At 43.6% G+C, this 21,925-nt stretch overlaps 2 protein-coding genes across 12 annotated transcripts in view; one reads left to right on the top strand and one right to left on the bottom strand.

Annotated features, from left to right (window-relative positions):
* Positions 1-1,463, top strand: part of slf1 (SMC5-SMC6 complex localization factor 1) — a 36,610-nt gene extending 35,147 nt beyond the window's left edge. For all 3 annotated transcript variants that reach the window (XM_080893454.1, XM_080893453.1, XM_080893455.1), the window contains exon 18: positions 571-1,463. In XM_080893454.1, coding sequence (XP_080749580.1) covers positions 571-1,067 — 497 coding nt within the window. In that variant the 3' untranslated portion in view covers positions 1,068-1,463. The remainder of the gene's footprint in view (positions 1-570) is intronic.
* A 147-nt stretch (positions 1,464-1,610) lies between these two features.
* LOC308403749 (multiple C2 and transmembrane domain-containing protein 1-like) overlaps positions 1,611-21,925 on the bottom strand; it is a 156,059-nt gene continuing 135,744 nt past the window's right edge. For 2 of the 9 annotated variants that reach the window (XM_080893444.1, XM_080893445.1), the window contains 5 exons: positions 20,940-21,038; positions 13,504-13,613; positions 12,779-12,888; positions 12,492-12,589; positions 1,612-4,905 (listed from right to left, as the gene is read on the bottom strand). In XM_080893444.1, coding sequence (XP_080749570.1) covers positions 4,834-4,905; positions 12,492-12,589; positions 12,779-12,888; positions 13,504-13,613; positions 20,940-21,038 — 489 coding nt within the window. In that variant the 3' untranslated portion in view covers positions 1,612-4,833. Of the gene's footprint in view, positions 4,906-12,491; positions 12,590-12,778; positions 12,889-13,503; positions 13,614-19,185; positions 19,923-20,939; positions 21,039-21,925 lie in introns of those variants that run through there. The other 7 variants (XM_080893446.1, XM_080893448.1, XM_080893447.1 and 4 more) reach the window with 6 other exon arrangements.

Genomic DNA, 21,925 nt, shown 5'->3' with positions numbered 1-21,925 from the left:
TGCCACTGGGACAACAGCTGTTCATTTAAACTCTCTGCTTCACACACTGTTTTTTGTTTGGGGTTGGGGACTCTCCGTCACTGTATCTGTGTACTGTTAGTGCGCACACACAGGAATGCACAATTTAGATCGGTTGCGGCGTCCTGCCTTTGACCCGTGTTGTCTCTTCTGCCTTATTTGATAATGACGCTGCAGTCGAAGGTAGCTTTGGCTGCATGTCAGTTTTATCTGTGCTACTGTTGTCACTGATGCTTCTGTTTACATTACACTCATTAACACCAAAGTCTCAGACCAAACTGCCACTTAAAAATATTTAAAATCGGATTTTTTTTCTACTGCACCGTAGCTTCAAGTACATGTTAACCTGTGTTTCTAATGTTCTGCCTTAATTTTTACAAAAGCACTTTCACATATGGAGACTTATGACAGTAGTGCCTCCCTAACTGTTGTCATTGTTGCTTTGAAGACTATGGAGTAATGTTTTGTCGTATCAGAACAAATAGTTTTAATTTGTTTTAAAAATAAAAAAGTTTGTGTGATCTGATCCTGTACATCTCTGTCCCATCTTAGGATCTGTCCTTCTACACCAGACGGATGGCCACGGTCGGGTCCCGCTGGATCTAGTCTCTGAGCCAAGTCAGAGGGAAGAGCTCCTCCATAGTGCACAGCTTGGAGACACAAAGTTTTTGAGAAATAAAGCAACTGAAGTTAACCTTCCCCTCTTGGAGGCTGGATCATCTCTGCTGTCCCTACTCATTTTCTCCTACCTCAGGGAAACGGGCATTCCTCACCACACACCAACCAGCGACAAGCACCACAGCCTGGGCTACCGGCTGGTCAGGGCACTGGAGAGGCACTCCTTCCAAAAAGTGACTCAGGGCTGGGCAGACCAGCGGGCAGTGAGGCTGGTAGAAGATGTAGAGACATTGTGGGAGCTCAGCCAAGGGAAGTACCAGGGACAGGTGTCTCAGGGTGTAATAGAGTGCAAAGGAGAGAACACACAGTTCCTGATGAGGGTATTAGAGGATCTTAGGTCGCGAGGAGAAGCACTAGTAGGTGATCTGTAAGGTTAAAGGATCACTTTACACCTCACTGAAGCTGACTTAAATGCATAACCTGTGAGTGAAAGTGAACAAAAAGGTAACTTTTTATTACATGGTCCTAAAATTTGCCAGGGCCTTAAAATAGGTCCACAGGGCAAAAAATAAGTCTTCCTGTGGATATCTGCCTCTAAAGCAAGCATGCAAGTTCAAAGCTGTTCATTTCTTAAGTGCTACAATTTTATACCTACTAATACCTAATGTTCATTGGCTTGGTCTGTTTATATTGTATATTTTCTGGAGTTTTACAAATATTTCTTGAATTTAAATGTTATTTATTTTTAATATTTCAAGATGTTTTTGTATGACACCACTAATGTTTTATTTCAGTGTCGAGTGTTGCTACCTCATGTTTTCTTTTTTCTTTTTGCATGTTTATAAATAAAAGTAAAATATATTCTTTGATTATTTCATTACTTCATATAACAATTCTGGCAGCAATATATCAGATGTCTTAACAATATATAGATATGTCTTTTTTTCTTTGTAAAGAGCAAGTCAGCTGAAAGGTGCTCTGGAGATGGAGGTGTTTATATGTTGGCTACACAAAAAACAGTTATCCAGCAGTTGTGCTCTCAAATGGTCTCAGTGATGTACGCTCTGGGTTTCAGCCATGCAGGCACCAGTGAAGAATGGGGAGCTTCGCAAAGCTGAACCGAGCAGAGGGGCCCATGTGTTGGTGAGTGAGCGGTGCAAAGGAGGCGACTTCAAGCTAAAACTGAGAGCAACAGTCCACATTTCATTCATTTCTTTCTACAAGCACCTTCGAAACAAAGCTCGTCAGTACAGAAAAAGGGGTTGCAATAAATCAGGAAAAACAAGATGATAAAAAATATTTTAATTTCATTAGTTTTTTTAAATGAGTAAAATACATCAGATGCATTCCATTACTCATATCAGAAATATATACCACATTTTCATTTGACCCAACCCTGTCTTGGCTTCTACAGCGTTGCTGTCTGAAGGTCAGAACTGGGCACATAAAGATGATGTCACAGGCAGGCAACATTGCAGGCGGAAAAAGACAGACCTTAGAAAATGAGGCAGGCACACACCTACTTTACAGCATCATCACCAGATCATTGACAGGCATACTGTATAAAATACAACCATAAATTAACAAGTAATTAGCTATGTACAGTACGGTTTAAAAAATGAATAGTCTCATTTCAACTTGGTGCAAATAAAAGTGCTTTTTTTTTCCTCTTTAAAACTGTCAGTCTGATACATTCCTTTTCTAGAACTCATCTTCTTGACATCATACAAAATAAAAACACTTTGGTTTGCTTTAAAACAGAGCCCAAATGAAATATAATGACGAGAAAAGGAGTGAGAGACAGTTTTTGGATGCAATGCCGCACAATAGTCACCACAATTTGCTGGAAAATGACTACATATAGTAGTAGACGCATACACATCAGGTATTCTAACAATCCCTTTAGGCATTATACAAAGCCATCCCTCACGAGTCACAGAGTGGGTTTGCTGAGGAGGCTGTAATCAGTTAGCGACATCGCTCTTAGGGGATAGTCTGTTATTGTCTTTCAAGTGGATTCCCTTAACAAAAAAAAAGAAAAAGAAAAGCAGTGGTCCTTTGGAGTGACAGATCTGAGCCTGTTGATATTTAAGCATGGAGATGGATGGGCAAGGAAGGAGGGAGCGGAGAGAGTAGACAGACGAAGTGAGAGGGTGACAAAATGGCAGAAGAGAGCTAGTTGCGGTGGGAAGAGAGTTTAGAGTATAAAGGCAGAGACACAGACAGACACAGGGGGTGGGGGGGCAAGCAAAGCTAAAGAAGTAGAGGCTGAGAGATGGAGGCAGGGATCAATAGGATGAGAGCAGACCTCCTCAAATGTAGCCTGTGCTGTGATCTTTCAAGAGATGCTCAGCGAGAAGCCCAGGAGACCATCCCTTAAGACAGGGTCGCAACCCCGCTCACTGACGAATGAGGGAACCGCAGAGAGAGCAAATGGAGGGAAGCATGACGGGAAGAAGGATCTGAAATAGCATAAAACACACACATACACACATACACTCCTCCTTCCCTGACATCTCAGGCCTAAGTCCCCTTGGAGCCTTGTCACACAATGACTTGCTGCTCATCTAGCATCTAAGCAAACTCTACACCAAGTAACAGCTGGCACTTCTGCTGCAACGCACACATACACACACACACAGCGACTGGATCTAGGCATCAGTCTACAGCTGGAGGGGAGATACAACTGTAACGCACACCGACACTAAGAAAAGCAACTCGTCTTTGATTGCATAAATGCGTATACGCAAACACTCTTACATACACAGTTCACATATACAAGCCTCTGTCTCTGGAAAGACTGATCAAAGTTGAGCTTTGGGCACAGGAGGTGGGGCAGATGGAGAGGGCGGCCAGCCTGGGGCACAGCATCACAGAAAGCATGTTTGCGTTTGTGTGTCAGTTGTTGGTGCGCGTGTGCCTGAGAGCGGGGAGAATGTTCCTGTTCCAATACAATGTTTTTCATCTGTCAGCGTGTAGGTACAGTAAGGCGTGCGTGTTCGAGATCTCTGAGAGGAACTGCGCGTTTATGCGAGAGGAGGATGTTTGTGCCTCCGAAACACAAGATGCTTAAGCGCAGAAGCATGTGTGCGTGTGGCCGTGAACGCGCTCGCGTGTGGCCACCGAGGAAAACACATGGGGGAGATGAGAGGGAAGGAGACCAGCCTTTCAAACAAGATTAGAGCTGCGGCTGCCTCAAGGCCCGGCTGCCTGACGACACTCTGCATAAACTGGGTGACATCTATATTAACACCACGACGGCGGGCCCAGTCTGCCGTGCCGCCTGACAGAGAGAGGAGGCGACTCATTGAATGACAGAGGATTTTGACATGGTTCAAATGAGTCAAACAAGGCAACAGCTACTGATAAAGTTTTCAGGTGTAACACTAATTGTTTACTACAGACTCAGACCTACAATCTGGCCATTGTATTAAAGCACAAACAAGCCTTCAGCCTGTTGATCCAGGTTTGTGTTTGTGTAAAAGGAGATATCTGGAGGCTACCACCGTAATTGCTAATCAACTTGGCTGGCTGAGTTAAGTGGAGACAGTCCAAATTACTGCCAGTGAAAGTAACACTGCCACATCCAAGAGGGAAAGGAGAGAAAACAAAACACACTTCAGTAGAAAAACAATTACAAAATATAAACATATTAACAAAATCATTCAATAACTTAAACGGGAGCTTAAAGAAAGAAAGAAAGAAAATTGAATGCGGTATAAGGCTTCTCCCTTGATAAACACACCAAGTGTCATTTTCTTTTTTTGGAACAGCGAGAATAAATGTTAAACTAATTTTACTTATTGTGTGACACTTGTGGGAAGCTGTCAGAGTGATGGAGAGAAGCAGCAAGGAGAGTGGCTCACACGGCTGATGTAAAGGTCATTTCATCCATCCTTTCCACTTGCCTTTAAAAAAAAATCTAAAGCATTATGGTTACGGTAATAATTTAAGAGGTTTCTCGCACTCATTTTGTTTCATACAAAAAAGGACATTTTGGGAAACAACTGTACACCATGAGTAATTAAATAGGAAAAACGAGTTGAAGAGAATTAAACAGGAAATAAAAACAAAAATGTTAAAGGATAGCTGAGCCGAGCTGCTCCAGAGGAGTCGTCCTCTTGTTCCTCGGTGTCCAGTAATAGACCGAGTGAGGAAAAGTGGAGAAGAGAGGAGTTGGTGGGCGGACGCAGTCATCTACCCGGGGTTGTTTTTCTTCCTTTTATTTGGACTGGGATTGGGATCCAATTTCAGCTCTCGGTACTGCACCTGTTAAAACACATAGAAACACGCACGCACACACACCACCCGGTCAGGTGGAAAGAGCAAAGGATGCTTGAATAGCACAGAAACCCTCCAGAGGCTCTAGTCCAGCTGTGTGGAACAGTGGCCTCAGGGAAGAGCTTACACACTGATTACAGCGCGCGCACACACAGATGCGGACGCTCACACGCGCACACACTGACACGATACGTGTGCGCTGTTCAAAGCTCCGACTGCGTGCTCGCTCGCAGATGCACACAAATACACACGTACTTTCACAGATGTGCTACAGTGGCCTAGGGGAAGGGATCACACAAACAAACAAAGAACAGGGCAAGGGCTCATGGGAAAGCTTGGAGAGACAACAGAGTCATTTTGGTATAGCAAGATGGCGAGGAGTGAAAGGGCAGGAAGATGGGAACGAGACAGAATGAAGGAAAAAAATGCACCATAACCCGTTCAGAACCAAGGTTTGAATAACTGTTAGCAATATTAATACACTCCTCATCCTATGTAGCTTGATACATACTGCTTTTATATCAGAAGGATTATATGACCTGCTACTAATTTAGGGATAAAGTTACATTTTGATCAAAAGGAGCCAATTAAAAATATCAGCAAACTAAATTCTCTGACCAAATTTTGACTCTTTGCTGTATCCTTTTCTTGGCTGAGAGATAAATGAGCACACTGGAGATTTTCGTGGGACAAAATACAATCTCTTCTCCATGTTTCACTCTATAATCAAAGCTGTATCAGTCACAGCCAGACATCTGACATGGAGAGCTTTCCTCCTTCTCAGGAATGAGTGGACAGTATGGATGACATCTACCTGATGAGGCTCCTGCTTCTGGATGGGCTTTCCTACGCTTATCCCACGTCAGCTGTTAAGTGCAGAACAGCGACATCGTCTAATAACATGACTAAGAAGGCAAAAGGACGATTTTACTTTAAGTAAAGCCCCAATCTGTTGCACATCTGTATACATCATGACCCTATTAGGCCACAGCTGGAAGAAGCTGTTTTATATTTTGGGATATAAATTTATTTGCTTTCTTGCTGAGAGTTACACGAGAAGAGCGATACGGCTGTCACATATGTCAGCTAAATAAGGAGCTGTAGCCAGCATCTGGTTAGCTCAGCTGAGAGAAAGAGAGAAACAGCTAGTCCGGTTCTGCCCAAAGCTAATAAAATCCACGTAGTGAACAGATGAGATTTTACAGCTGGTTTTGCTGTGGATCATTTCTTGATCAGGAGCAGCGACCTCCTGGAGTCTTGTTGTCACCGTTTTAAAATTTGTTTTTTTGTACAAATGAAGTCAACGAGATATAATGTCTTCATTGTGTGCTTTGGAGGTGCTGGCAGGCACATTTTGTTACCTTTGGCAAGCTCTAAGCTGTTCCTATTGTTTTATACCAAACTGAGCTGTGCAAATCATATGTCCGTGCCAGTTAATGGACACATATGAAAATGGTATCAGTCTCGTCACTTTTTTTCACAGCAAGAAAGGGAAAAACAAAGCTTTTCTAAAATGTTAAACTACTCCTTAATCCTATAAATTACCAGGACATTATTTTTGTATCTGCACTGCATCGCTAAACCACTTTAAACAGACATTTTAGTTGCGTATTGCCTCACTTCATCACTTCATAAGATGCTTAGCGTCATCACTCAGGGAGTGTCACAGTATGTCTCAGCAACAAGAATTGATTCACTCTTGACAGAATCCTTTCCAAAGATGGTGAGCCGATCCTAGAAACTGCTCTTACGTGGAAGTGATGGACAGTCAGATGCAAACGGCATCACAGTGGCTGAGTATCAACAAACAGAGGCTGTCACACTCGCTTTCAAATGTGCACATCCGTGCATGCGCGCACAAATGCAGTTGCTAGTCTAGACAAACTCAAGGAAGCGACAAGCACTAGCCACTGAATCGGAATACTAATAGAAAAAAAAAAATAGACTTAACAGTGACTGCACCAAAGAGCCAGAATCGTCTGAGGATTCCCTCCTAAGTTGATGTACTATAGGCTACTCTGCCTGGCTGACTGACTGACACTCTCTCTGATTCTCCAGGAAGACAACAAACCGACATCAATATGGTTTCTCTGTTCTGTCTCATGGTAGTTCTGTCTACTGTGGACAGGAACAGCAGCATCTTTCAGCACCGACTGGGAACAAGCCTTTATCATCCATCTTTTACTGGTTCCCACTGTTGCTTCAATGAAGCCTTCCAGTCCTGTGCCTGCAAAGCCCAAACACATGTCCACATGTGTGTATGTGCTTCAAAATGCAGACACTCATATACAAATGAACACCAGCAAAGACAAAGAATGCACAGATGCCCACATAAAGAAAACCTAGGCACTTTTTTTAACATTATCAAATCATATAAAAAAAACAAACAAACAAACACACACACACACACACACATCTACTGTGGGTTATTTTGCTTCCTCTGTCTCACAGTGCTGGTCACCAATGTCCCGTTAAGGTGCTTACAGAGTGGTTAGGCCAGCATGTGTTGCTCTCTACGCCTCACTAAGCAGCCAGACTGCTCTGATTCCGATCTGGATACTCCACACTGTCCACAAGGCAAGCTAACAACATACTTGTATTTATACAAGGTAACATACAGCTGTACAAATACAGTCTGTTTGTTGGACACAGTCAGGAAAGAAGTAAGACTGCACGCCGAAAGGCAATCCAGGTAGAGGAAAGGAGAATGATGAGGAGCAAGATAAAGAAGGGACAGAAATAGACAACAAAAAAGGAACAAATCAACAAAGGGAGAAGGAGAGAAAACAATGAGAGGAAAGAAGAGACTGGGTGAGACAGTGAGACAGAGGGATATCTGTGGATGCTCGGGTGATGACAGATATGTGGGTGGGGATCCTTTTATAGCCATGCCAACTAAAGCAGACAACAGAACAAAAACCCAGGGGACAGAGATGGTTTGTATGGCCCTGTGTGTGTCTGTGTGTGTGTGTGTGTGTGTGTGTGTGTGTGTGTGTGTGTGTGTGTGTGTGTGTGTGTGTGTGTGTGTGTGTGTGTGTGTGTGTGTGTGTGTGTGTGTTATGCAGTGGTAGTTCTGTTAGGGGACCATGACAGTGCTGGCTGAGTGCCCACATTGACTGCAATCAATGACAGTGGTGCGTCTGTAGAAGAACAAGTGGGTGAATTGCTGAATGATTGAATTCACTCGTGAGCAAAGGAATAACAGCACGTCAGCGCGGACATCTATTGTACTCATCATCAAATAACTAAAAGCAAATTAAAAAGATCCAACTTTAATAAAGTGTTTCTCCATATGTAGCTCATTCGCATCTTTCGCTGTTAGTTTTAAACAAGTCAGTATGAATCCAAAAAGTAGGACAGGTATTGTGCGTGATCACTGAATGGCCAAACGCCTACAGGAGCAAAGAAGATACACGGCAATTTAATTCCGTGCGTTGACATTCCTGTCCAAACAATTCCTGTTTGTGAGTGAATGCAAACAAAGAAAAGTTTGGTTGTCAGTAGAAAGTAAGGTTTTGTTTCTCATGAAGAGTTGCGAAGGGGATCAACAAAAAGAAATAGTGCCAACAACAACATTTCAATCAAAACAAGAGTTTTCACTGTGAAGAGCTGCCAGCCGGGAGAAATGGGGGCTCATGCATCACAGGTTCAATTCCAGCTCGCAGGTGACAGGCCCGCCTGATGTTACACCCTTGGCTCCCCACTCACCTCACCTAATAGCACACACGCAAAAGCACCCACACAGGCGCCAAAACCAGTGGAGGCAAGAGCTAGTTAAAGTAAAAAAAACAACAAAAAAACAAAAAACAAAAAGGAAGAAGAAAAAGAAAACGCAGAGGAGGCGAGGAGAAAGTGGGACGTTAGTAAAATAAAATGAACCAAAATTGGGGGGAAAGTAAAAAGTGAGGTAATGCAGCAAGCACACAAGCAATTTGGTACACGAGCGGGGAACTTAAAGGGAACATCGACAAGAGAAGCGGCGGGTAAAGACCCAGCACTGCTCAAAGGCTGCTCCACCCTCGCTCCTCTCCTTTCCCAAATGTTGACAGTACAAGTGCAAAACAGGCTTTGAAGTGTGCTCCGCTGAAGGGGAGCGTGTACCATGCATAGTGCTTCGTTTAACCGTGTTACCCACAAAGCATCCCAGGACCTGCTCTTCCCTCACTGCCTCTCATGTTCTCTCACCCCCTTTCACACTGAACCTTTGACAGTGTTTTGATGTTGCCAGTGTGGGCAGACAGATAAGGCGAAACCAAGGTGGCTGATAGTGAGCAAAAAAAACAAAAAAAAGGTGGGGAGGGAAAAAACGCAAATAGGCGAGTAAATAAATTGATTCAAAAAAACCTGAGCGAGCTATATTTTAACGACACTATGTCATTCTCCCTTTCAGTCCTTTTTCGCGCAAAGCACGAAACTCGCCGGGTTTCATCTCGTGCGACACCTAAACGAGCATAAGGGTTATTAAATGTTTCCAGGGAAGCACTGCTGTGTACAGTTCAGACATCTGCAGATTGGAAGATACAGCAATCGTGTCTATTGTTGTGTTGGAGAAAAGGCATTCCAAGGTGACGTAAATCAGTAAGTGAGGGGAAAAAAAGTAAGGAAAACTTTTGCCTGTTAGCTGTTGTGACAAGACACAGACTGAATAGTGACTAATTGCCCTCTTGCAATGAAATGTTTAAACCTCTTGCAAAAGTGGGAAGGGCACAGCGAAGGAGAGAGAGACCTCTAGTAGATGTGAGTGATGGCATTTGGCACCGTTTCAGCCTTTAACTATCCTGCCTTTGTCCCCTGCACGTCCGATGAGGTTTCATCCCCAACATAAATGTTGTCTAAAAATATTAACCCGACTGCCCGCTGTTCATTAGCCGCTAAATTGGAATTCATGCTTATTTTTGTATTGGGGATTTGATCCAGCTCCTTTACACCGATCATAAAGGGCCACTTGGCATGCTAATTGCCTTGCCCCCCATTTACGCACTCCCTGGCTCGCATGGCTAATGGTGTCGTAAAACATACTAGTGCGCTGACACCTCCCAAACACCAGGTAGGGAATACTTGGCGCTATTAAGGTCCTGAGCATGGCCTCGTTTAAGAGGGTATGAAGGATTCCCCGGTATCATCCGTTATCACCAGCGAAAGATCCAAACCAGACACAAGAAACTGTAATCCAAAGAGAGACGGTTGCTCCTTTAAACACACGTGTGCTAAACATCATGCCAGCCTTTAACATGGGTGCTCACAGAGAGAGATAATGATTTAAGTAAACTGTTGAAGTGGTAAAAAGAAACTGCAGCTCCCAGGCTCCGCTGGTGATTTAGCTTTTACAGGGTGTCTGGCAAAGCTGTTAGGGGCCTAGTATCAGTATTTTGAGAGGCTTCCTTTGGTAAAGTGCCTTCCATTCACTGTACGAATGCTGACAAACAAATGTTACTGCAAAGTCATTTCCGTGCTACGCACAATATAAAGGAAAATTAAAAATTAGGGAAGACTAAGGCTATGTCCCACAGCTTCTGCCTTGCTCTATTGTATAGCCTCAGTATATGCAGTGTATGAACTGTGGACCAGTGTGGCTGCCCTTTGTATAGAAAGTCATTAGAACCTCATCAGTTCTGGCACTGAAGCACCTTCAAATGATGCGGAACAGTACACTGAAATACCCCAACCCACCTAACATGCACAACGGCTGGGAAAACTGTGTGTGAGAGTGTGTGTGTGTGTGTGTGTGTGTGTGTGTGTGTGATTATATATGTGTGTGAGGTCACACTGAGGCCCAGAAATAGTATTCATTAGTCATCCAGGATGTCAAGCATAGTGGGCCCCTGCACCAGTACTACTGGGTGCCATAGACACGTGCCCGTGAGGGGACACTCCATTTAGACCCCAGCACCTCTGTGCATCATTTGAAAGCCTCAAGGGCTCAATCCCCACAGACGTCTTTGACCCAGCGAGACGGGGGCAGGCAATGAGGTGAACCCACCACCGGAGGCAGCGACCGGACGCACTGCAGAGCAGAACGTTCCGGTCTGTTTTTAGCCAATGACCGCAGAGCAGGGTGCCTTCTCAGAAAACTAATTTTTCCGTGACCATCACGGGTTTGACTAGCTGAATTTCACTGACCTGTTCCTATTTGCAGAAATAAACATTGGCACTGGCTTAACGGGCACGTAAAACAAAGTTTTACTCTTGCTTTCTGCCCTCATCGCCCCTCATGCTTTTCTATTTTTGCCTTCATCTTTTCTCTAATTTTACCCTTCTCACCCCTTCATTCACCCTCGTTGCTCTCAGCGCCTCCAAACTCTCAGTGAAACCTGGCAACAATTACCATTCCAACAGCTGCAGCAATAACCATTACAGTAGCACTTACAGTATTACTTATACAGTAGGCACAACTCCAGCAGCATGGGCACCAGACCAGAGCACTGTGTCTACCCCCTCTTTCCCTAGCCAGCAGGCCCTCATTAGGGGCCTTGTAAAGGCCTCATACCTGCCAGGCAAGGGCCCCTTCACCCTTCAACTCCTCCAGGCTCCAGGTGTGTAAGGTGGCTGCACTTCACCAGAGGGGACAGCTTGGGCTCATTTAACTCGATGGCTACTTGCCCTGTGCCTGCTGCTGCAGCAGGCCCCTGTAAACTACAAAACTGTAAAACTGCACGGGGGCAGAGAGGGGGAGTGGGGTACAGGGGGCTGGCAGGGGTGCGTAGGGGAGCAAGGATTATGACCCCGTAAAGATGAAAGAAGTTGCGGGCAACAAGCGATCAAAGAGGAAGTGTGTCAGCAATGATATGGCAGGGAATTGGTCATATCAGAGGCCCCAGGTCGTTCCGTCTCAGCCTCCATCTGTGTGCGTTTGTGTGTGCGTACTGAACTCAGCTCAGCGGGGCCTAACAGCCACAATGGAAACCATTGGTGCTGGATAACACAACAACTTTCACAAGCTGCCGCTTAATTGCAGTTTAAACTGCACTAGGTCCTGGGCAGCACAGCATGTTACTGTTAGCATAGACACACACACACACGCACACACACCTATATTTTACCTGAGAAAGCATCTGTAGTCATCAGCCACAAAGTTAATCTGATCTCACGGTTAATGTAGAAGCAAAACCGCATGGGGCTGGTTAAGTCTTGGTTTACACTCTGTTTCAATTACTAGCAAAGCTGTGAGACAGCATCTAACTGTAATTGTGTGTGAGTGTACGTGTATGGAGTCAATCAACCTAGTTATATGCTGGCCACTAAACTCACTTAACCTTGTTATCTTACTACACAGCTCCAGCCATGTATGTGGAAATTGAATTAGACTTGGAAGCTTTTAATAGGAAAACACAGAAACAGCTTTGAAACAATTAGATTAGATGTCTGTATGGCTAAAACAATGAATAGTCAGTTCAGCCTACATGAAAGCACAACAGTGAGGAGTCAGAGATCGCGAGGAAGAGGGGGAAAGAAAACAGAGGAGACAGAGGAGATAATAAAAGAAGCCCTAGCCCTTGTCCAAGCCCGGAACTGACAGATGATGATAGTCATCTCAAAAAAGATATAAAAAATGAAACATATAAAATTTCACCCACCACTTGTACATCTGAGGGCACTCTGGACAGAAAGTCTAGCAGCTCGTTGTTATCAATGGTGTAGGGATCTCGTAGCTTCTTTGTAAATTTATTCACTCCTGCAGAGAGAAAAGTGGGGGCAGACGGGTAAGAATTGAAAGAAGGAAAGACAGAGACATCTTTATATTTGTTGTACTGTCTCTGTGTGCTCACACAAAAAATATCATGGCACACAGATTTATTTAGCTAGAGTATCTGAATGTTCTTATATACTATATGATGTAATAAAAAATACAACATTAGCTCACCCCAGGCCAGCAAAATATATCGGAGAGGGATGAAATAGAGGATGATGGTGGCCACTCCGAGAGCCACGATAGCTAACCAACTTAAGAAAGGCACAGTCCAGTTAAATGTGCTGCAAAGAGAGGAGATGGAGAGTAATATAAGCAGCAATGCTTACTCCAGATATAATAAAAACATGCTGAGAAATAATGTAGGAATGAGTCAGCAAAGTTTAACAGGTTGCAGGGAGAAATTTTTACACCTTTTTGAATTCATTAGTGTGAATGTTAGAAAGCACTTAGATGTAGAAAAGCACTTTTTTAGAAACAGTTCTTTTACTTGTATCTTCAACTATAACTTTTAATGAAACAAAACTTTCTGCGTATGAACCGTATGTTAAAAAAAAAGGCTGTCAGTACATACAGGGATGTAAAAAATGAATAAATAAATGCTTTTGTGTAAATGCATGCAGTGTATTTAATCTAATATCTGCATGACAAAAGGTAATGCAAGGTCAAGTAAGATATGGTGGACATAAAGACAAGCAGTCTTTCTATTTGTTCCCCAGGGTTGGGTGTCACACTGGCATTAATTCTTGAGAGCGGCACTAAGTTATACTCAGTTATGCTGGCAAAGGGAACCGGCCAGAGTGGCAGAAAAAAAAGAAAACACAACCAAAACAACAACACAGGGACGTGCGGAGCAGAGCAGAGCGGGCCGGGTGCCGAGGAGCAGGCTTACGACTCACTTCTTTATCCTCTCGCCATAGGAGGCCACTTCATCTAGCGCATTCTGCACACTGATGCACACGTCCTGAATGGCATAAAGCTTGTTCATGAAGCCCTTTCTTTCTGAGTCCTGCAAGAGGACAGATAGAGATGTAGGCGAGAGACAGAGAGAAAGAGAGGATGAGGGAGGAAGACGTGGAGGGAAACAGAGAAGAGACAGGAGGAGAGAGAGAAGAGAGAGGCTGGGCACAGGCGTCTTTGTGAAAACAATACATTTTAAATAGCGTCAAAGATTTGGAGTGGGGAGCCAAATCACCGGATATCCTGCATAAAGTGACAGAGTGCTTTCATTCCAGGCAGTAATAGAGATATAAAGTTGGCAGAACAAATCAAAATGTTTTCCTCCTTACGAATCCTCACACAGGCAAAATTTGAATATGTGAATAGGCAGAGAGAGAAGCAGAATTAAACTGAAAGCCGAATGGATAGATCAATCTTTGGGCTCGCTCTCTCTCTCTGCTGCTGCTGCCAACACAGCTTGGAAGACCAGGCAGAGCTCTCTTTTGTCCTCCTGGCTGGCACAGTGTGATGATGTCACCAGCCGTGACATCATCCTTATTAACACTGTCACTCACCACCAAGACTTCAGAGTGGGAGGGGTCAGGGGGAGTCACAAAATAGGCAGGCAATCTGAAGCCGACAACCCCTGGCCTTCTTACCGAAACAAAGTGAAGAATTTAAAAAGTCATGCAACAGTCAACGAGCTGCTGACTGACAGGCAGGGGCACGACGGATCTGGACAAAATGAGGTGACAGAGAGCAATTAAACGCCATTGGCTGAGTGAGGACATCGACACGCAGACTGGTTGTTGCAATATGTGAATGGTGGACATGCTCGGAAGACAAAAGGGTAGAAAAGAACTATCCAGGAGAAAGTCATACGAGTATTATGTGCACTATCGTGGGTGACCTGTTCATAATGTGGCAGGAGGAGGTGATTTTTAAACAAATTGGTGAAGGAGGAGAAGGCTGTAATTACAGGATGATCATGTGAAAGTTCTCTACCACATCAATGGTGTAAACACCTGTAATAGAAGAAAATAAATTACAGATGCCAAAAACAGTGAGATAAGAAATGGTTTGAATGGAATAAGCTGAAGTAAGTAAATATTTTACACAGTAAAACAAAAAAAACCCTCAAATCTTAATCAAGAAAAGTTTCCCCAAAACCAAAAGATGATGATATAACCACACATGCCTAGTATTTCTCTCTGTGTGTAGGAAAGACTATGTTACTGATGAAGATTGATGGACGTTGCTAGATTAGAGAAGTAAAGCTCTAAGTAATTATAACTACCATCGCCAAAGAAGACAGTGAAGCAGTCAAAGACCTGAAACCTTCAGGACCTCAAAGGCCTTTACCACATTTCCATCTTGAGGCCAGCCACCTCACCACAACCCTCCCACTGAGACCCAAACTGCCCCCCAAACCCACCCTCGTCTTTTTGCTCTCCGTCCAGGATCAGATAATGTGAAAAATGAACCATGGAGCAGTCAGGGAGACCACATGGCCTCCCCAGCAAAACCACACAAGACAAATAGATATAATTAGACAGCGTCTCTGGGTTATTTTTCTTCGCAAATATTTTACAAGACTCCCTTTCTTTCCTCCTCCCGCTGTCCTCCTCTTCTAAGGCCTTTCCTCAAAGTCCATCTGTTTTTCATTGCTGAGTCAAACAAATCTCAGAACGCAGGGTCTATTGTGCTGGGCTTGGTGAGGCCGAGCCGAGCCAGGCTGGGCCGGGTCAGGACGTTTTATTTTCGGTCCTGGGCTCAGGGGAGAGTGTTTGAGGGCCACAGGAGTGGTGTGAGAGACCGGGCGGGGGTGGAGAGGATAAGTCAGAGGTCATTTGAGTATAAACCATTGCCACATGCCCTTCGGACTGCGGTCTGACTCCTATTTCCTGTCTTCAAACACGGCTTGGGGAGGTGGGAGGTAGCAATAACACCGAGGGCCACGGAGAACCTTGTTTTCCCAGCTTCCCTGCACACTGCGCACATATGGAGTCAGGCAACCTGTTCTTATAATGGAACCTAATATGCACACAAACACACACACCCTACAGCTATTAGATAAGGTTGATCTGCACACCTGGTCTTGCTGCGTGACTCTACAAACAATATCCCAACAGAGATTAGATGATAGGGGTCCTTGATTTCAAAAGGCGGTTTCTTTTTCTACTGAGCATGTTCGCACTACAGTGTCATGACTAATAGAGAAAGTACTCATATCAAAATAAAATCTGCGCTTCTCAAGAGCAGATCCATTACAAGTTTTTTAAATAAAAGACTTGTTTTTCATGCTTTGAGCACATGTAGTTTGCAAGAACCGTGTGTTTCAATTAGCTCACATCTGGTAAGTAATTAGAACATGGTTTTTCCACTCTTGCCCAGCTTCTTGTCTCACTCAGGAGGAGCGAGTGCTTTACAGGAGTCTTAGGACCTGTATTTCCATCTGTGTCTTCCTGTTTCTGTCAGGGAGACTAAGTGGGTTTGTTTGGAGAAGTGAAGGCAAGGCTAGTAAAATCGACTCTGGCTAGGCCTCTCTCTGATTTAGCTTGGCCACAGATGCAAGCCATTTTAATGCTCAAAGCATGCTACAAATCCCAACACCTACAGCAACCCGGTCGTGATGGATGATGCCGCTTGGCTTGAATCAGCCAGGCAACATCATGAACTTGCCTAATGTGTTTAGCATCATTAGTTTTAAACACTCCAGCTTCATCTATACACAATCGATAGACAGACAGACAGACAGACAGACAGAAAAGTCAGCAGAATATTCTACTACTGTGCATTAGAAGCTCCATAAAGACAGTTGGTGAATGAGATGCTTCCTTGTGCAGAAGGAATTACTTGACATCAATTAACTGTCATCAAGTCGGTAGCTGAAATATTTAGTGAGTTAGTGTCCTTTGTTGGGTGAGAGTTGCATGTTTTAATGGCATGGATGCCATTTAAAGAAAATAAATGCATCCCTATGTCCAAGGTTTGCATCATTGTTTGGATGTGTGAAGTGCGGTATGAAATCTCAGCCTTTATTGCCGAACAGCAATAAAGGCTCGTTAAAAGTGATGCGAGTTGTTTATATGTGTTAAGGAAAAATAACCCCTCAGTGATACCAGAGAGAGCCCAGGGACACTCTCACACACACACACAGTCAAAGAAACAGCCAAGTCAGGCTAACCACATTGCACTTGCTGGTAAATTGTGGTAAACAAATGTGGTAAACTCCTTGAAAACTAACTTAAATATTTAACAAAGGGAAGATGCACAAAGCCCGGGCGCACTCGACTGTTCCATTTCTCTCTCAGAAAGACACCACCATCACACCAAAGTACATCTATATGCAAAAGTGCAAAGTGAGCAGTTGTAAACTTTACAAAGACAGTTTGTTCTTCACTGACCCAAGGCCTAGAGCTAAACAAGAGAGAGGTCACTGAGGACTTCGCCTATTAGGTTGGACTCAAATATCTGTCCTATATCTACTTGGTGGAAAAGAGAGAGCCATTGGAGACTATTTTAACCTCTGATCACACTGTTCTCCCTGCTGATTTACGCCATAAAAATGATAAACCTAACCGTTATAATGTAGCGGCATATATCCCATCAAACTGCAAAATGAGTCTGAACCACAAGCGGCTGCAGCTCATTGCCGCTGTGCTAAAATTGCACCTGTTTTTCTTTGTTTTTCCTTTTTTTTGCCCCTCTCACTCTGGCAGCACAGTAAAAATTGAAATGTCATATAAAATGTGACAGGATGCTAATATGTGGCTCCCAGAGGGCATCTGAAAGCGTTCTTGTTGATTTTGTAACTGCAGAGAGAGATGACATCCCTCCCATTTCCACCCCAGGAAAAAAAAAAACAACAAAAAAAACCCCACTGAAAAGTTGAACAACTTGAGGAATGCTAGAGGGTGACACGAATTCAATTTCCAAAGCCTGCGAAAGAACTAGCAATGACACGATAATAAATAGTGCATATGATTAGCATCTACTGTATATTTAAATTAGGTGTGTCGCTACTGAACAAAAAAGAAAACAATGATTTTGTGTTGATAAAGATGTTATTTGGGCGTGCATTTTCTTTTTAATTAGTGGAAATAAAGAAAATGATTGATGAAAGTGCATGTCACTGGAAGGAGAGCAGGCCTTTATTGGTTCATTTGCATTCACCCATGGCATACTGTTCTCTCTAGTGGCGATGTGTCGAGCACTGTACATGAACCACAAGTCGAAACAGAGCACTATAGAGACAGCTTACCCGAAAATGAAAAAGCAGGAAAACATAGAGAACATAGAAAAGAAAAGCTTCCAAAATTGTATTTTATATAAATAAAAACTCCAATTTTCACTGCTGAATTTCTGTTAATCAACACCTTCCCCTTGTTTCTAGTTTTTAAGATTAAATCTGTTTGTGAGCTAAGCATTTTTTGTGGTTTATTTTTCCCATTTTCATGTGTTCATTAGCATTTTAAGAGTAATAAAAATATCAAATGAAGCATGGAACCCATTTTTCTTATGTTGGCCATTTAAATAGTTCAGCTGCTCTAAAGCTATTGTGTTACCGAGGTCTATTCCAAGTAATACCAACTCCACTGGGGACAAGATGAGTCACAGATTTTACCAATTGGGAGTTAAGAAAGGCCCCTGGGGAATAAAAAAAGAAGAAAAAAAAGGACCCAGTGGCCTAGAATACCATCTCTTTTCTGTTAGGAAATGACAACAGGACAAGACAAAGACCCTGTGAATGGCCTCAGATACCACCCTGCAACCTGGCACCTCGCCAGCGCCACATGAAAGGGGCAGATGTTCGATTTTTTTTTTTTTTTTTTTTTTTTTTTAAATCGGTGGGTACCATTTTAATAAATAATTTATCCCATATAACAGCTAATCCATGGGCAAATGGGTGAGGGGGGATACATTTTTTTCCATCTTGACCGCTCTTTCTCTAAACATAATACAGAAATATTTGTGTTACTGTGCTGTTGAGATGCACAGCACGTCCAGTAAAGATGAGAAGGGGCATCCTGAATCCTGCTCCTATAGGCCGGAGCAGAAAGACTGTATATGTATTTTCCTGCGTTCACATGATGTGCTGCATTGCTCGTTTGAGAGAACCTGTGTGTGCCGAGGGTTGCTTCAACACAGTCAAAGACAAGCTCCAGTTAAGTCTGTCAGCTGAAGGTGGCCCGCGCACGCACAATGCTCTCTAGCGCTAATTAGTCTCTTCACCCAGCCAAGTCCCATTGCGGGGATAAGTTTACACATACTGTATATAAAAGAGAGCGTTAGGGGGGAACGAGAGTAGCGAGTTTTTAAAGGAGGCGGCGCTAATATATTTTCAGTTTGACCTCTGCTTCCTGTCCTAAAGAGAAAGGTTTCTGGCGTTATGAGTGTGAGTTTGTGTGCGTGTCTCTAATGCGTCTGGTTGGCAGGAGGTTGTTTGCCACTGATCATCTTTACCCATATCCCCGTGGGGCCTCTCATCACCTCCACCACACCAGCCACTCTATCAAGGTCAGGTGTGCACACAAAAACATAAATGACTACTACCTCTCAACTTCTGCTCTTGATCACTTGATCACCTTCTCCTGGCCTCCCGCTGCATGCCACGCCCTGAACCGCCATCCTACCTCACCTCTGCTCCCCCTGCTCCCGCACTCTCCTTCCCCTGTCCTTCCCAGGAAGCAGCCTGGCGGAGTGTGATGAATGGGACGACATTAGTCTTGTCCTCTGTTGGCCTGGTTTAGCTGCTCCAGCCCATCTCCCCTCGTCCGTCAGTCTGTCAGTCTGTCTAAGTGCGTCTGTTTGTCTAAGTCTCTCTATCCGGGTTGGCTTAAAACACACAGCATCCCACTGTACTGTCAAATGCCTAAAAGATGAGAGTACATATCAGCTTTCATATTTTTAAAATCAGGGAAACATACAAAACTCAAAGACACGCGTGTCACATTTTTAACTACTCTCATTAATGACATCATATTTTAATCTTGCTGGGGTGAAATTGCACCTCAATCTGTAAAACCTGCTAACCTTGGCATGTTTTTAATTATACATTCATGTTCAGACACACAGGAGATAGAAAAAGCTGTAAAATCTACTGTCTTAAACTTTGTTTTGGAAAGGGGAAAAAAAAAACAACAGAACGAGAGTGCATTGCTATGAAGTGAAGGGATCACATCTTCAAAAAAGTAAATAAAATATGCATCCTCTCTGTGCTCATTACAGATTTATGACTCTTGTTAAAAGAAAAGGTGGCGGCTGCCTTCTTACATGTCTGACTTTCAAATTCAGACGACACTGCTGTCAAGTGTTGTGCTCCACATTCTGTCCAATGAGAGACCGAGAGGGCTGAGTGTGTGCCATCTCCAACATCCTATTCGGCGAGAGTCTCGATAAGAGTTACTTTGGGTGGATAAGAACACGCAAGAACTCCTCACCTACAGTGCAAGGAGCTGCTCGTTGTAATCCTTTGATGCATAGTTCATCAATCAAAAAGTTCAGTTGGTTCAGCCACTTGTGTGTATGCGATTCAGAACAATAACAGTTGGGGGGAATAGTCATTGTTGCATTAGGCATAATGAGCATTGGGATTTTCTTCAGCAATATGTGACAATTTTGCAGTTCCTGTAGCAACTTTAAAGCAAAAGCGCTGAGAAAAACATTTAAATCACCGCACCAGCCACCGCACACCCATGCACACACACTCAGGGAACTGAAACTCACTTGAAAATGAGTTTGTTAGCTGTCTATTATCAGTGACTTAGGGGGTCATAAGGTGTGAAAGTAGTCCTTATGTGTAAGTGAGTCCTAATTAGTACTTTCAAAGAAGCTTGAATCTAAAAGCTTACTTTTTGGCACGCCAAAAAAACCCCCCAAAAAAACACTACACCAACCTAGAAGAACATTTTATTCCCTTGTGCTCCCTGTTTCTGTGCAAACTGTATCAAAAATAAATAAGCACAAAAGCACTCGAGTGACTCCCATGTCACCTTTTATTGCCCCAGAACCAAAAGCCCCACCAGCAAAACACACTGTCACACCTCAGTCTACACATTTCACCTCAATGTTTAACAAGTCTACAATGCCACAGGGAAGTCAAAGACAAAGACAGGGGCCGCTTTCCATGCTGGAGCTCAGTAGCTTCCCCCATTACCTTAAAAAGCAGGCACAGGCAGAACCCTTGCAGTGGGTTTGGATTTGAGGGTCAAACGTGCAGTGTGTGTGTGGGTGTTAATCGAGACGCGGACATGGGGGACAGGTACTGTACACAAACCCTGACAGGACGGCACACAGAGGCCGCTGGACAGACGATGAGCTAAAAAAGGGAACTGGGAGACAGCAACAAACACCATCGGGAGTCGGTGCCAGAACCACACACAGATCAACTTACCACCATTGCTCGTATCCATTCAAAGTGCCAGGAAGCCAACATATCCTCGAGGATATGGTTTTTATCACGGCTGTCCTCCCAGGGGCCTGGTTTAGGGTCCTTGTGGATAGATTACAGTGAGATGTTCTCTTTACAACCCACAGAAATTAAAGTCAAAAGGTTTAGAAAATGTGGATGTTTTGCAGCTGTGGTCTTATACATTTATATCACCCTGTGCAGGAAAGAAAACAGCAAAAGCACTGCAATCAAAACAGCTTCAGCCTTGCAATGCAGAAAATATTCTTTTTTTCAGTGCTCATCTTTATTTAAACTTTGAAACAACAGCATTGGGTAGTAAAATTCAAACTAAATATGCATCTCCCTGAGTCCACTGGACTATTGCATATCTATCAGGATGAGCGCCCGTGTCCGCAATCTCTACAAAGACCGTGGTCACTGCACTGTAGCGCATAAGAATAGTGCCGAAAGCAAAGAAAAAAAAACAAACCAACAAAAAAAAAAAAAGACCCATGGTGCAAAAAATTACCAATTTTCATTTGAACCAGGCTAGAAAGACTGAGAATGAAGGAGTGATGATAGAAAGCGAAAGACAAAGCAAGAGATATGCATCTGGGGGGAATAGAGATAGTGAGAGATGATCCACCTGATGTATGTGTGTGACAAAGAGGGAAAACAAACAAACAATGCAGTGTGTTTTGCATAGACAGACAATACTCCTCTCTGCCTCTTTCACCCTCCTTTTTGTTTTCATTCCTGCCTCTATTAGCAAAACATGATTAAAATGCAGTTCCTACCAGCGTCTCTGCTGAACAACGGGGGAGAAAAAAAAAAAAGACAGTGAGATGGGAAGAAAAATGAAGCGGAAAAGTCAAAAGCATCTTTTACAGCGTGACGCTTTTCATCCTTCACAGGCGGCAAGAAGAAAAGACAGACATTCAAACTTTATTCTCTTCCCTTCTCTCCTGCTCTGTCTCTTTCACCCATTC

The sequence above is a fragment of the Rhamphochromis sp. 'chilingali' genome (genome assembly GCF_963969265.1).
Source record: "Rhamphochromis sp. 'chilingali' genome assembly, chromosome: 10".
Classification (NCBI taxonomy): Eukaryota; Metazoa; Chordata; class Actinopteri; order Cichliformes; family Cichlidae; genus Rhamphochromis; species Rhamphochromis sp. 'chilingali'.
The sequence above is the reverse complement of the archived record's forward strand: the minus strand, read 5'-3'. Positions and strand labels throughout refer to the sequence as shown.